This window comes from Salmo salar, chromosome 21 (assembly GCF_965601325.2).
Source record: "Salmo salar chromosome 21, fSalSal1, whole genome shotgun sequence".
NCBI lineage: Eukaryota > Metazoa > Chordata > Actinopteri > Salmoniformes > Salmonidae > Salmo > Salmo salar.
In genome coordinates this window covers 24,969,682-24,985,425 of record NC_138311.1, presented here as the reverse complement: position 1 = coordinate 24,985,425, position 15,744 = coordinate 24,969,682, and the positions used below count along the sequence as shown (strand labels likewise).

The following is a 15,744-nucleotide window of genomic DNA, read 5'->3' as shown; positions in this document are numbered from 1 at the left end:
TCAGATGACAACTGTGGATCCCATGGAAGTGATGCATCCTGTTTTCAATACCCACCACCTACTATCGCCACATCCCACCATGGGGCGGTGGCTTGGGGTTGTGTGTGTGTGTGTGTGTGTGTGTGTGTGTGTGTGTGTGTGTGTGTGTGTGTGTGGTGTGTGTGTGTGTGTGTGTGTGTGTGTGTGTGTGTGTGTGTGTGTGTGTGTGGATGGGCTTTAACTTGGGGGAGGCAACGTTTCAGTCTCACTGCTTACCCCCTCCCTCTATGATTTTCTTGTGCATGTGGGGGGTGTCCAGTTGCTGGTAGATATTTCTGTGTTGGACCCCCCACCCCTACCCCCCCACCTAACCCCAGACCACTCCTGTGACAGTCAGGAGAGTGTGGGCAGCAGGCACCTTCAATCAGCCCCCCAAAATAGCACAGGGAGAGGGATCCACGCCCCTGTGAGTTCCCTGACTATCTGCTCCTGCCCAGTCCAGTCCAGCCCAGCCCATTCCCGTTCTCAGCAGCCCACAAAGAGACAAAGAGACAAACAGAGAAGAGCCAGGATAAGACCAATACACAGCATAGTGACATTCCATCTTGAAGAAAGAATCTCAGCTTGGAATATATTGGGACACTGGGAATATACACACGTAGCTATAGAAGTGTGTTAGTGGACCCAGCATTGACAGACACACTCCGACTGCGGGAAAAGAGTGTGTTTGACTTCTCAGAGGAACACACACGCACATACAGGGCTAGCTGATTGGGCCAAGGGTCTCCATACAGTGGCACTGTGTGTCTGGTCTGTCCTGCACCATGAAGCTGAGTGTGGCTCTGTTCTTCTCAGGGCTGTTCGGGGCTCTGGCAGCCATGTTTGTCCTCCTCTCCTTCGGGACAGATTACTGGCTCCTGGCCTCTGAGACATGCGACGAAGAAACTAACAGAACCATAGGACCTGGGGGCGTTGCCATAGAGGTAAGGAACATGGAGCTTCCTGATTACCGTCATGAGATTGTCTGTTGTTATACTTCAAATATTTTAGTCCAATATTTACCTAGTATATACTATAGTACACTAATTATTACCTATGTAATAATCATGTAATAATGACAAAGTAATAACTTTTCATTGAAACAACCAGCACTACAGCAGGTGGAAACAGCAGGTGAAAGTAAGGAAAGGTTTGGTGTAGCCTCTCTGGGATGTTCCTTTTCCTGGTCCTCTTTTCTCTTCATATCAGTGGTCATAAAATACAAACAAAGGAGACGAAAAGGTAGCCATTGGTGTAAGATTGGGGGTAACATTGTGTAAGACTATTGTTTTGTTTCTATTTGCTGAATTAAGGGTTAGGGGTTGGAGGTTAGGGTTAGGGTGGGTTTGGGTAGTCTGGGAGGATCAGCTGATCAAAGACTGATTATAGACCATAGAAGTCAAGGAAAGTTGTTCCTTTTCTGGTTGGAGTCTCCGTAGAGGAAGTGGTGACGGGGTCAAGGTCAAACCTGATTCCACTAATCAAAGCCTTGCTGTTTATATAATTAGTTGCATCAGCTGTGTTGGTGCTGGGCTAGAACAAAAATGTGTGTGTGGGAGGAGGGGTGGGGGGGGGGGGGCAGACCTTTACAATGCTGAAGTAGCCTACAGTCAATTCCTCTGAAAAGCATTTCCTGTATTATATTACTGCCCTATTAAGACATATTTCTTTTAAAATAGTGTTAACATGGACCATCACACTATTTTATTTTCTATTTTAGGACACTTGGGGGTATCCGAAACGAATGTGTAAAAATGATTTGATGATACTTTTTAATCTGGCCTTAGAAATAACAATAAGATATGTCAAATCAGATAATGCCAAATTGAAGTCTGAATGAGAATGCTTGAATGATTGAAATGCATCAGAGAGGTATTGACAGGTTCAGGAAAGCAGAAGGAAGATCACCAGCATCATTGTGTATTTCATCCTTCTTAGAGCAGAAGATCAATTCATTTTCCCCAGTCATTATGTGTGGTTTTGTCACTGTTCAAACCGTTCAAATACTAGAGACAAATTCATAGGAAGAAAACTAATTCAACATGCCTCATTGGCTTTAGAAAAACATTGGCTGCCTGGTCAAACAGCCTCGATTACACCGACAGCGTCATTGCGTTTTGGTACACCAGAAGTACATTCATTTCCCATGGAACGCTGCGTTTGCCTTGCAGCATTGTGTTGCAGAGGAAGTTGCAGTGTGTTCTGTGTGGTGCGTATGTTGGATTTATCCAATGTGTGCATGAAATTGTAGGAGTTGACTTGGCAGAAAGAGTAGCAAAAGGTGAATGTTGAACTTTTGTTGCTCACAATTTTCGATTACATAATGAAAAGTTTGACTGAAGATATTATTATGCAGCATAGATGCAATGACGCTGTCAGTCTGTTGAAGACATCAGAGGGCTAAAGCACACAGTCGCAGTTTAAAAAACAACAACAATTATGATAAAACTGGGGGGGACAAAAATGCAATTTCAGAATGTGTGGGGGACATGTTCACCCCGTCCCTAGCGAAAGTCGCACCCCTCTACAGTATGCATGCCTCCCTAGGGGCTGCTAGTGAAACCAGACACTGTTTAATGCAGTTGCTCTGCAACCATCCAGCAAATGAGACACGTTGGATTCCTGAGTGATAGAAATACAAACGTCAGTATTTACAACACCACACTGATATGTAGCTGAATATCAAATATCACTCACGACAGCAGATCCAGGTCCTCACAATGAGCAATGACAAAGGAATGTCTGCATGATATCCATACTATCAAACTACATACACTACGTACCCATGTTGTAGTATTGTTAAAGACTATTGCACATAGACATATCCTCAGTGTTATATGAGAGAGAGAGAGAGAGAGAGAGAGAGAGACAGAGAGAGAGAGAGAGAGAGCAAAAGAGAGAGAGAGAGAGCAAAAGAGAGACATTGGGAATAGGAGAGAAAGGGTGAATGAAAGCAGCTGTTCTAGCTAGAAAGGACTCTCGGTTCTGACTCAACACACTTCCCACAACCCCACAGGAAGCTAAAGGTGCTCCCTTAGCGTGACCCTTGACCTTACAGTCAGCAAGTGTAGCACTAGCACCATATACTATGACAACATTTATGTGAACCAGTTGGCAAGGTACGACATAATACATGACATTATGGCTAATGCTAGAAAAGAAAATACTGGGCAAAATGTGAAGACGACTAAGACTTTTTATGACGTTATTATGTCATTGTTATGGCTATAATATGAAGGACTTATGATGGAGTGTTCTACTAATGTGTTACTATTATTATTATCTTCCCTCAGCGTGGTGACATGATTCTCGTGGAACCCGGTATGGGGTTCCCCCCAGACACCACCTTCTACCACGAGGGCTTCTTCTGGAGATGCTCCTTTGGGGGAAACCTGGACGATGACACCCTCTTGAAGTTCTGGATCAGTAAGTCAGATAACATATTCTGCAAATTCTGTTAAATTTAACACTGGGCAAGTGTCTATATGGGTCCACACTTTTAAAATATGAAATGAACACTGTGCTTAGTGCTGACGCTGTCACACTTCAACAGTGTGAATTAACACTTTCAATAGTGTGAATTAACACTTTCAATGTGATGCAATAACACCTCATATGCTATTTTTAATACTAGGAAGTGTATATAGTTTACACCAATGGTGAAAGCAATAACACCTCATATAGTATTTTTAACCATTACACCAAGAAGTCTATATCTCTTGATGAGGTCACTCAGTGTTGGGTTAAGGACATTACAATAATATTAAGATGTTTTGATTGCTACATGCGCTTAGGTAACCATTTCAAATGACTACATTGCTGAAAACATAGACATAGACCACTAAAATTGATACAACACTTCCACTTACGGTTGGCTAAAAATAACTAATCGAAAGCCACGTCGCCCACTAAGCCATGCCTCCAATATCATTTCCCAGTGTGCCTTGCCTTTTCAAGTGAATTGTAGAGTTACCACCCATGACTACATTTGTTTGTAACTGTCAAGGTTGTGCGCTACTGGTGGAGGAGTCAGGTGTAAGAGAGCAGAGAGTTATGAACAGGCGCACACTTTATTTAGGCAGAGGCAATAAAACAGAGAGACGCCACTGCGTGAAAACCTCCAGCAAAAGGTAAAAAGTGCAAGGCGCGAAACAGTCACAAAAATAAGCAAATGTTTAACAATTAAACATGCTTTGTGAAATACCATGGGAATACAGGGGAAAACCCAGCCTGGCGCGTAACACAAAACACGACAAAAACAATTTCACACAAAGACATGGGGGGGGGAACAGAGGAATAAATACATGCAGTGTGATTAGGGAATGTAAACCAGGTGTGCAGGGAACAAGACAAAACAAATGGAACGATGAAAAAAATGGAGCGGCGATGGCTAGAAAGCCGGCGACGTCGACCAGCCGAACGCCGCCCGAACAAGGAGAGGAGCCGACTTCGGCGGAAGTCGTGACATTAACAGAGACATGGTTATTGAATTCATTCATCTTCAGTCCTTTGGACTTCACCGAGTGAGTTTTGACTGTAAGTGAATGTTATCACTAATTAAACTGTTTTTGAAAATGCATTACATATATTACAAGGCCTTACTTTGATGATCAAGTGTTACCATATCACAGTGATGTTAGGAACCTCATGGTTTACAGGCCTCATGCGGTCTGCAAGTCAAATTATGCTGGCATGTAATTCATATTGGAATTCAGCCAGAGCAACCAACAGTTGGAATTTTTATTCCCCCGCAAGCTGCATGCAGAATGACTGTCAGGGTTAGGGACATTAATAAAAGAGACTACCAACACCATTTTACACTAGGTAACACTGGCCAATTTCCTGTGTACTTGTATTAAGTATAACACTGGGGTTTTGGCCATGCACAATATGCTGGTTTGTATACTCAGACAAAGTGTGTAACAGCCCCAATGCTTTTTAGTAGGCATGTACAACGCATGTGTTTATATGCATGTTTGGATATTGGGAAACACATATGACTGAAGCTTTAGACCCTACCTCTCCATTCTCTACTCTCACTCTCTTTCACTCTATCCTATTACTTTCTTTCATCTACATTTGGGCCAGTACAGGGACAGTAGAACAATGCAAACAGTTCATGAAAGTCATTAAGGTAAATCACTTGTTTATCGAATGTGACCTCTGATGCTTTGACGTAGTATGAGACTCCTATCATGAGATGTTATGTCATGTGACTCTATGGAAAGGCTGTATCATGTGATGTTATTCAAGTCCTTTTCATCTGATGAGATGTGTTGAAAATCTCTAATAGGGAACATCCAGGGAGGGTCATTGTCACAAACACCCTAAAGCTCAGGGAACGACCTGGCGAGGGTCTGCTGAATTCCGCAGGGCAGAGGAGAGAGGGAGAGAGGAGGAAGATAAATAGATAAATAGATAAAAAGAAAGTTTTAAGAATACAAATTAGATTACATTTAATTCAATTATCAAATGTAATGCATTCGATAAAACCTGAAGACTATGCCAGCTTAGTCTCTGTATTGATCCTACTAGTATATGCTGTCTTTGTAATATAAGGGCCCTTGATGGGGAGAGGATATTTGCTAATGCCAGTGCCACAACCTATTGCTTTTTTTTATTAGCTCTATAATGTGATATAATTTAATGTATCTAACAATGGGCCTGTTTGTCTCTCCCTAGCCAATCAGCCCCACTCTAAAGTCTGCACACACGCCTACCTCTTCCCCTTTCCTGTGTCTCAACAGACTCACAACGCCACCGCATATGACTCCGCAATCAGTAAGTGCTTTTCTCTCTCTCTCTCTCTCTCTCTCTCTGTGTGTGTATATACATATTTTATATGCCATTGCCATGTAGCCTACTTTGAGATTGTGAGTGTTCACATATGCTTGTGTATGAGTATTCAAATTAAAGTATAATTCTGTTGCTCACTGGTTTGCCATGGTTCTAACAATGATTGACATTCCTATTGTCCAGTCTACAGAGGCTTCTGGAGTATCTTCATGCTAATTGGGGTGGCTGCCGTCGTTTTAGGTGGGTTCTTCATCATCTGCGCTGCCCCATTTGCCAGTCACCGTCTATATAAGGCTGGGGGTGTGCTCTTCCTGACATCTGGTGAGTTATTGGCCTATATCATCATCATTTTTAGGATACAACATTTAAGATAAACTGTTGTGCTCAAGCCTATCTCTGTTGAAGGGATGTACGAAGATGAAGAGCTCATGAATACCATCACTAATACAAATACCTGCTGCAGCCAATCTGATACAGGCTACCGCTCTCTCTCTCTCTCTCACCCCACCTATCCCTCCCTTCTTCCTCCCCACAGCTCTGTTCCTTCTGGGAGTGGTGGTGATGTATGTGCTGTGGGTGGAGGTGCTGGATGTGGTGCAGGTCTACGTGGACCACCAGCGCTCCTCTGTTTGTCCCACCTTTGACCTCACCATCCACTACGGCCTGTCCTTCTTCTTCGCCCCCGTCGGCATCTCCTTCTGCCTGCTGGCAGGACTCCTTTTCCTCCTCATTGGCCGGTCCGTACAGATGCAGTACCACTGATTGGTGTCGCTGTGGCAAGAGTGTGATGATGCCCATGGTAGAGGGCGGGGCGCTGAGCCTTCCGGAACGCTGCAACGGTTGGGGCCATACCCATTTCAATTTGTTTAATTGAAAAAGTAAAATGAAATTCCAATTAAAAAAATGTCTCATAGCTAAGTATTGAGGTAAATTGGAATTTGAATTTCAGTTTACTTCCTGAGTTGACTTCATTGAAAAGGAATTGACCCCAAACCTGCTCTGTAACTTCAAGAATGTGTCGGAAATCTCTGTGTTCTGTCAATCATCCAGAAATGGAATGGGACTTCTTTGAACTCCGCGATGTCACTGATTTGACAGGTTACAATGACATGTTTCAGTCACTGCAAGTGTTTGACAGAGTTCCACCCAACATGACACCCTATACCATCATATTAGTGCACTACTTTCACCAGAGCCTCTATAGGGAATAGGGTACCATTTGAGACACAGCCAACGCCTCAGTCCCCCATCACTACATGCTCTTCACCTGACACCTACACTACTGAGAGACACAGGATTGGTTGGTTGAACTGTGGTGGCGGCTGTTGGTGATTTGCTTATACAGGTTGTCGGCGGTCACATGTCACATGTTGCCATAGCAGCGAGTTGGGAATGACTATGGTATAGGATGTTTTGTTTGTTGAATTCTTTCTCTTTGAATTTGTATTTTTAGTCAAATGGTTTTAGAAGGCTGCTACTGTCATTTGCTGAGTGTGTTGAGGTGTGCTTTAACATAAATGAAGGGTGAACACGTCACTTTATATGCTTCTCTATAGATTTGATTACCACTTTATAAATATAATACATGTGTATTCCTTTTTCAATTATTAACACATTTTGAGAGAAATGTGAATGCCTTACCATTATATAAGCATGCGGTGTGAAGCGTTAGAATTAAGGTATAGAAATCAAGATTAGGGGCTCTATTCAATCTGGATCGCTGAAGCGTTACATATTGCGTGATAGAAATGTAAAGACGATTTCTGATTGAGTGGACATATGCAGCGCTGGTTAAAATGTTTTGCTAAAGTATTTGTTTGCTTTGTAAATAGTAGACACTGTAATGAAATGACTACATGCAGTTTAAAACACAAATAAATTGATAACATTTGTTTCATGAATGTGTTTTTTTGTTGCCATTTTATTCTACACACTGGAACTAGTGTTAAATTAACACACTACTTAGTGTAAAACCTTATTTGAATATTTTCCAGACTACCTTTTTTGAGTTACCACCCATGACTGTATTTGTTAGTGACAGAGACTTCATTGTTGCATTCATCCATTTTCTTTGTTCTGTAGACTTTATCCAGTGAGAGCCTAAAGTGAATATGTTCTCTAAAAAATAATTATATATTTATCTAACGCAATATTGTACGTAGTTCATAAGGCCTTATTTTGAGGGCCTAGTTTTATGTTAATACAGGGGCCTGAAACTCATAGAAATGACTTTGAACCAAAACCATGCCCATCATTATCATATTTCCCAAAAGTATCTATTGCAGGTTGGTTGAAAAATATGTTTTAATATGTGTGTTTTTGAGTGTATGTTGATAGATTGATAAATGAATGTTATGTTACACAAAGATAAATAATGTTTGTTTTTCTAAACTAATCCAATCAGTGCGTTAGTATTTTGCACCTGTTTCTAGAATGGTTTACGTAGTCTCAATGTTTCTAACCTCATTCGCAATGCAAGTTGCAGGTGAATAACAATTCCAACAGCTGGATGTTCTGGTTGGATTCCAACAGGAATTACACATCACTTTGCAAGTCATCATAATGTGACTTCTAGGTACGGTTTTACAATTCTGGTAACTTTTCCAGAGATCCTGGTTGGAAGATTCCTTGAAATGTGAGTTTGCCCTCAACCTGGCTGTCACGAAGCTCTTCTTCTGCCTTCTCTCTCCATTTACCGTCTTCAACTACCTCTTCATCAAAAGAGGACCATCTTCCAATTTAGCAGCTACATGTTCGGCTTGGTCACTGTCGGTCGCCCTCTGCTCCAGGACTTGATCTGTGTAGAGCGCTAGCTGGCGATGGTTCACCCACTGGTCTACCTGAAGTACAGGCCTCTGAGGTACAGTGCAGTGTGTGTGCCTCTGGCTTGGCTGATGTCCCTCGTCCTCTGTGTTGTGATAGGCTTGATAGGCGGCATGATAATCAACGCTTGCCTTTTCGCAATCACTGGCCAATCGACTTTTTCTACTGTGTGTCCATCCTGAGGGTGGTGGCCAGGTTTGGTATAGGGGATGGAGGGAAGGAGGGACAGGGAGAGAACGAGGGAGGGAACCTGATGAAGAGAAGAGCGTCCCGTACTATTCAGCTCATTCTGCTGAGCCTGTTGGTGAATTACATTACATCCATCATTGGAACTATCCAGGTACGTTGTTTCTTTATGCCTCCACATTCAGTGACAGCGTCGTGCATCGTGGCTCCTATCACTAACATGCCTAATATTTTGGGGAGCTTCACCAGCCCTTCCTCTACATCCCTAGGGATAGAAAGTGGCCCTCTGTCTGGGGAAAAAGAGAGAGATGATAGCCTTACTTTAGAGGAAGGGTTGTCTGGCATCTGGTTATCATCCCCAGGTCAGAGCCATGTTTAGGCTACAGTCTATAATGGCTCTCATCATTCCTTCCCATTCCTTTCAATCATGTTATTGTTGTTGCTCAGAGGTTTTATTATTTCTAGTTTCTGGGGATATCGTTATGTGTATGGTGTGTGTAAATGTGTTCTTTAAATCAAGAGCTGTGTTTTCGAGTGAGTTTGAAATCACACATTTCATTTTCTGATCGTCGATTTCAACTAACAGGCGGAACTTGATGCACTCTTGCAGGTTACAGCTGGATTTCTTAAAACGCTACTAACAGGAGATGAAATGCACCTGCGAGCTAAACTAAGCTTGATTGCAAAGAAAAAACCCCACAAGGATGAACCATTAGATCAGTTGATCTCTCGTTACTATGTCAAGTGATTATGATACCAGACAGCTGGTCTAGATTCTCTACTCCCGCCCCCAGTGAAATCGACCTATCAGTAGCATAGGAAACCGTAATGCTGGTGATGAAGGTAAAAAATATTTATTTGAGCAAAATAATATAGAAGTAGTAGCCTATATTTTTGATCAAACATTTAACTTAAATGACAAAATAATATAAGCCATTCAAAATAACTTTATAGACTACATTTTCAGTTGATAAAAAAATATAGATTTTTAGGCTTAACTCAATGATTTACCTGATTTAGTTACACATTTCAAATATGGACTGTCCTGGGACATTTTATTTACCCCCATCTTGATAACACCTCCATTGGCTGCCTTTCCTTCCAGTTCTCTGCTACCAATGACTGGTACGCATTGCAAAAATCACTGAAGTTGGAGACTTATATCTCCCTCACTAACTTTAAGCGTCAGCTGTCAGAGCAGCTTACCGATCGCTGCAGCTGTACACAGCCCATCTGTAAATAGCCCATCCAACCAACCAACTACCTACCTCATCCCCGTATTTGTTTTTGTTTTTCTGCTCTTTTGCACACCAGTATTTCTACTTGTACATCCTCATCTGCACATCTATCACTCCAGTGTAAATTTCTAAATTGTAATTACTTCGCCACTATTGGCCTATTTATTGCCTTACCTCCTTACTTCATTTTCACACACTGTATACAGATTTTTCTATTGTGTTATTGACTGTACATTGGTTTATCCCATGTGTAACTGTGTTGTTTTTGTTGCACTGCTTTGCTTTATCTTGGCCAGGTCGCAGTTGTAAATGAGAACTTGTTCTCAACTGGCCTACCTGGTTAAATAAAGGTGAAATAAAAAATAAAAATAATAATAAGGAATGACCATATCAGACAATTTTCTTTTAAAGACAGTTGTATTTAATGGATTACATCAATTGGAAACAAATATAATAATATGAGTAGGCTACACCATTAGTTTTTAACTCATACAAAGTGTTGGGTAAACTGCCACAATAGCTTTGCTGTGGTTAAACCTGTTGGGGCTCGGGGGCAGTATTGAGACATTTTGAAAAAAATATGTGCCCATTTTTAACTGCCTCCTACACCAACTCAGAAGCTAGGATATGCATATTATTAACACATTCGGATAGAAAACACTCTGAATTTTCTAAAACAGTTTGAATGGTGTCTGTAAGTATAACAAAACTCATATTGCAGGCAAAAACCTGTGAAAAATGTGGATTTTGTGACTGTACTATTTAGTGTCATTGTTTTATAGATACCATAGTGAGAAAGGATTCATTTCGCAACACCTACGGCTTCCACTAGATGTCAACGATCTTTATAAAGTTGTTTGAAGCGTCTATGATAAACAGAGAGCAAATTAGAATCCAAGGAAGTTGACATGTCATCACTTCATTTTTTTGCGCCTGCGCATAAATCTGAGAGACGTGAGTTTGTCATCATTTTTTATCTAGACATAGGATAGGTTGTGTGAAAATATTACTGATGTTTAACGTTAAAAATGGACCAAAAGATTAATGCTAAACAACATTTGACATGTTTGAACGAACATAAATAGATTATTTACTAGGTTTTTTTAGCTTTTCGGCGTGATTTTACCAGCCCCACACCACGTTTTGTGGGAGCATAATGAACGCTAAGTACTTGGTGTTATTTGGACATAAATTATGAACTTTGTCAAAAGAAACCACATTTGTTCCGGACCTGGAATGCCTTCCGGACCTGGGATCCTGCCTTCTGATGGAGATAATCAAAGGTAAGGGGGTATTTACAATGTTATTATCGATTTTAGATGATGCTAACTGTATAGCATAGCCTGTTGTTCTTAGCATAGCACCCCGTTTATTGCAAAATGTGATTTCCCAGTAAAGTTATTTTGAGATCTGGCCATTCGGTAGCAATTACGAGATGATAATATATTATTCTTTGAATGACAATATTATAATTTACCAATGTTTTCGAATAGTAATTTTGTTATGTTCACCGGAAGCATTTCAGAGAAGAAAAAAATCTGAATTTCACGCTACTGTAAAATGCTGTTTTTGGATATAAATATGAACTTGATGGAACAAAAAATGCATGTATTGTATAACATAATGTCCTAGGAGTGTCATCTGATGGAGATTGACAAAAGTTAGTGCATAATTCAAGCTGGTTTCTGCTTTTGGTGATGCCTGACCTTGAATTGAAAATGGATGTTTGTACTTTTGTGGCTATGTACTGTCCTAACATAATCTAACTTTATGCTTTTGCCGTAAAGCCTCTTTGAAAATCGAACAATGTGGTTAGATTAAGGAGATGTTTATCATTTAAATTGTGTAAAATAGTTGATTGTTTGAGAAATTGAAATTATTAGATTTTTGATGTTTTGAATTTCCAGCCTTGTTAGCAATCCCGGCTCGGGGTTCATTGCTAACTTGTATCCCCAACAGGTTTTAACAAGGAAATACAATGGAAAAAGTATGTAATGAATGTCAAATAGATACATCGCCCTTAGTCTGCTCATAAAGTAAGACTTAATTGATCCGATAATAATACCAACCAGAGGGCGAAAATGTTGGCTGCAATAAAACTAAAAGATAACTTCGACATCTGCATTAGGGAGCGGTAAATAGCTGGCCAATGTTGGTTCCCAGCTAGCAATGAGGAATCGGCCCGGAATCGGGTGTCGGACTCAAAATGAATGACTGCCCTGAATCGCCGAAGTACATCGGGCCGCTTCCGTCTACCAGAATTCAGCCGACTTTGCCAGCATCTTACCAGAATCCCCCCAGAAGCGGCCCGATGCAATTTTAAATAAATGTAAACAAAATGACCCAATTTAGTCATTTTAAATATTACTATTATACATTTTATACATACAAATTATACCCATGCACAATTTTTTAACATTATTGTATTTAACATTTTTTTAAAACCCCTTTTCGTCATATTCAATTGTCTTGTCCCATCGCTGCAACTCCCGTACGGCCTCGGGAGAGGCGAAGGATGAGAGCCGTGCGTCCTCCGAAACACAACCCCACCAAGCTGCACTGCTTCATGGCACAATGCACGCTTAAACCGGAAGCCAGCCGCACCAATGTGTGGGAGGAAACACAGTACACCTGGTGACAGTGTCAGCGTTCATGCGCCTGGCCCACCACAGGAGTCGCTGCAGCGCGATGGGACAAGCACATTGTGACCGGTCAAACCCTCCCCTAACCCGGACGATGCTGGGCCAATTGTATGTTGCCTCATCGGTCTCCTTGTCACAGCCGGCACGGGTATCAAACCAGCATTTGTAGCAATGTAGTTTGCAATGCAATGCAGTGTCTTAGATACTGCGTCACTCGAGAGGCCCCATCCACAAAGTTTTTCATGCTTATCAATTGCTTTGTACAAAGTATCAAAATACTAAAACACTACTTAAACAAAACTATTAAAGAATTCAATTTAAATGTTAATTTTCTTTTTTGATCACAGAAACAATGAGAAAATAAGGAAAAATATATAACTAATAAAATGTTAATTATATAAAGCAACCCGTGTAATCATCTGCCAGAGAGTAGCCACAATCGTCCTGAGCCCCAAGTAAAACATTTGGGCCAGATAACTCACAACGGAATCGGCCCGAGCCCTAAGTAATACATTTGGGACAGATAACTCACACCCGGAATTGGCCAGAGCTCAATCCCCGCATCCTAGCCATAAGTAATACTGTTGAGGGCGGCCCAGACTCAGACAATCTTGTTTCTCATGGTCTGATAGTATTTAGGTGCCTTTTGGCAAAGTCCAAGTGGTCTGTCATGTGCATTTTACTGAGGAGTGGCTTCCGTCTGGCCACTCTAACATAAAGGCCTGATTGGTGGAGTGCTGTAGAGATGGTTGTCCTTCTGGAAGGTTCTCCCTTCTCCACAGAGGATCTCTGGAGCTCTGTTAGAGTGACCATTGGATTCTTGGTCACCTCCCTGACCAAGGCCCTTCTCCCCCGATTGCTCAGTTTGGCCGGGCCGCCAGCTCTAGGAAGAGTTTTGGTGGTTCCAAACTCCTTTCATTTAAGAATGATTGAAGCCACTCGGTTCTTGGGGACCTTCAATGCTGCAGATATTTTTTGGTACCCTTCCCCAGATCTGTTCCTCGACACAATCCTGTCTCGAAGCTCTATGGACAATTCCTTTGACCTCATGGCTTGGTTTTTGCTCTTACATGCACTGTAGACTGTGGGACCTTATATAGACAGGTGTGTGCCATTCCAAATCATATTCAAATCAATTGAATTTACCACAGGTGGACTCCAATCAAGTTGTAGAAAGATCTCAAGGATGATCAATGGAAACAGGATGCGCCTGAGCTCAATTTCAAGTCTCATAGCAAAAGGTCTGAATACTTCTGTAAATAAGGTATTTCTGTTTTTTATTTTTAATACATTTACAAAAATACAAATAAAAACGGTTTTCGCTTTGTCATTATGGAGTGTTGTGTGTAGATTGATGAGAATAAAAAAAATCTATTTTAGAATAAGCTGTAACGTAACAAAATGTGGAAAAAGTCAAGAGGTCTGAATACTTTCTGAATGCACTGTATACGCTGTATATATGGGCCGGCAGGTAGCTTAATGGTTAGAGCGTTGGGCTAGTAACCGAAAGGTTACTAGATCGAATCCCTGAGCTGCCAAGGAAAGAACTGTCATTCTGCCCCTGAACAAGGCAGTTGTTCCTGTTCAGGGGCTGTTCACTGTTCCTAAGCCGTCATTGTAAATGCTGACTTACCTAGTTTAAAAAAGTATACAAATTTAAAGATACCAAAAACGATTTAGTCCACTCAATGTTGCTAGATATTAAATGGTTACCTATAATGATTTATGTGTTTGTGTGTGCATAAATAAAAATAAAAATGTCATAGGCTACCTAGCTAAAATGCTTGCTCGCTTAACTTCATCGTACGGGCAACAATAAACTAGCTAAATTAGCTAGCTAGTTAAAGTGAGCCTACAAGGCTACATCTAGGCTACATATTGAACTTGCTTAGAAATTGATTTGATTGGTGTGAAGCCAAATCCGAACAGGGTTTACCTTGGGTGGCATTTTGCTGCACCAGAACAACCCACAGTTGAGCTAAACTCAACGCTGATTGGCTAATTATTTTATCAATGTGTTAAATGCTTGCTGGCATGAATCAATCAAATGCTACGCCAGCAACATGTCATACTCTGTTGGTCCAAACAGCATCAGATACATGGGCTACACATGCTGAGACGGAGGGGCGCTGTTTCCCTCGCTCAGAAGATTCCCCTGGGGAGATTCAGCCACTTGCAAATTTACAGAAGATTATGGAAACACAAAAAGACGAAAGAAATTATTTTGTCATATACATTTTTTATTGATAAAATATTTGGGTAAGCCTGCCTTCCCTTGTCGTCCACGAATATACACACCACTGGTTGCAATTGAGATCAGCTGTGCGGGTGATTTTAGGCATATTGATGGTTTAGTGAGAGATCATCTGGTGATAATCTGATGTTTGCAATTGGCTTCAGCTATTTGTAATATGTACTACAAAGGTTATATAAGTGTATTATCTTAATTACATTTGCAACATAAAGCCTGTTTAGGAATTCAATCAATCATCAAGCAAATGTATTTATAAAGCCCTTTTTACATCAGCCGATGTCACAAAGTGCTATTCAGAAACCCAGCCTAAAACCCCAAACAGCAAGCAATGCAGGTGTAGAAGCACGGTGGCTAGGAAAAACTCCCTAGAAAGGCCAAAACCTAGGAAGAAACCTAGAGAGGAACCAGGCTATGAGGGGTGGCCAGTCCTCTTCTAGCTGTGCCGGGTTGAGATTATAACAGTACATGGCCAAGATGTTGAAACGTTCATAAATGACCAGCAGGGTCAAATAATAATGATAATCACAGTGATTGTAGAGGGTACAACAGGTCAGCACCTCAGGAGTAAATGTCAGTTTGCTTTTCATAGCCAAGCATTCAGAGTTAGAGACAGCAGGTGCGGTAGAGAGATAGAGTCGAAAACAGCAGGTCCGGGACAAGGTAGCATGTCTGGTGAACAGGTCAAGGTTCCATAGCCGCAGGCAGAACAGTTGAAACTGAAGCAGCAGCACGACCAGGTGGACTGGGGTCAGCAAGGAGTCATCAGGCCAGGTAGTCCTGAGGCATG

At 41.4% G+C, this 15,744-nt stretch overlaps 1 protein-coding gene across 1 annotated transcript; it reads left to right on the top strand.

The window, feature by feature from the left end:
- The first annotated feature begins 485 nt into the window (after window positions 1-485).
- On the top strand, window positions 486-6,852 carry LOC106581990 (transmembrane protein 182). Its single transcript, XM_014164601.3, has 5 exons — window positions 486-962; window positions 3,312-3,444; window positions 5,701-5,799; window positions 5,998-6,135; window positions 6,350-6,852. Exons 1-5 carry the CDS (start codon window positions 804-806, stop codon window positions 6,574-6,576), a joined length of 756 nt encoding a protein of 251 aa, XP_014020076.1. The 5' UTR covers window positions 486-803; the 3' UTR covers window positions 6,577-6,852.
- Window positions 6,853-15,744: the final 8,892 nt, after the last annotated feature.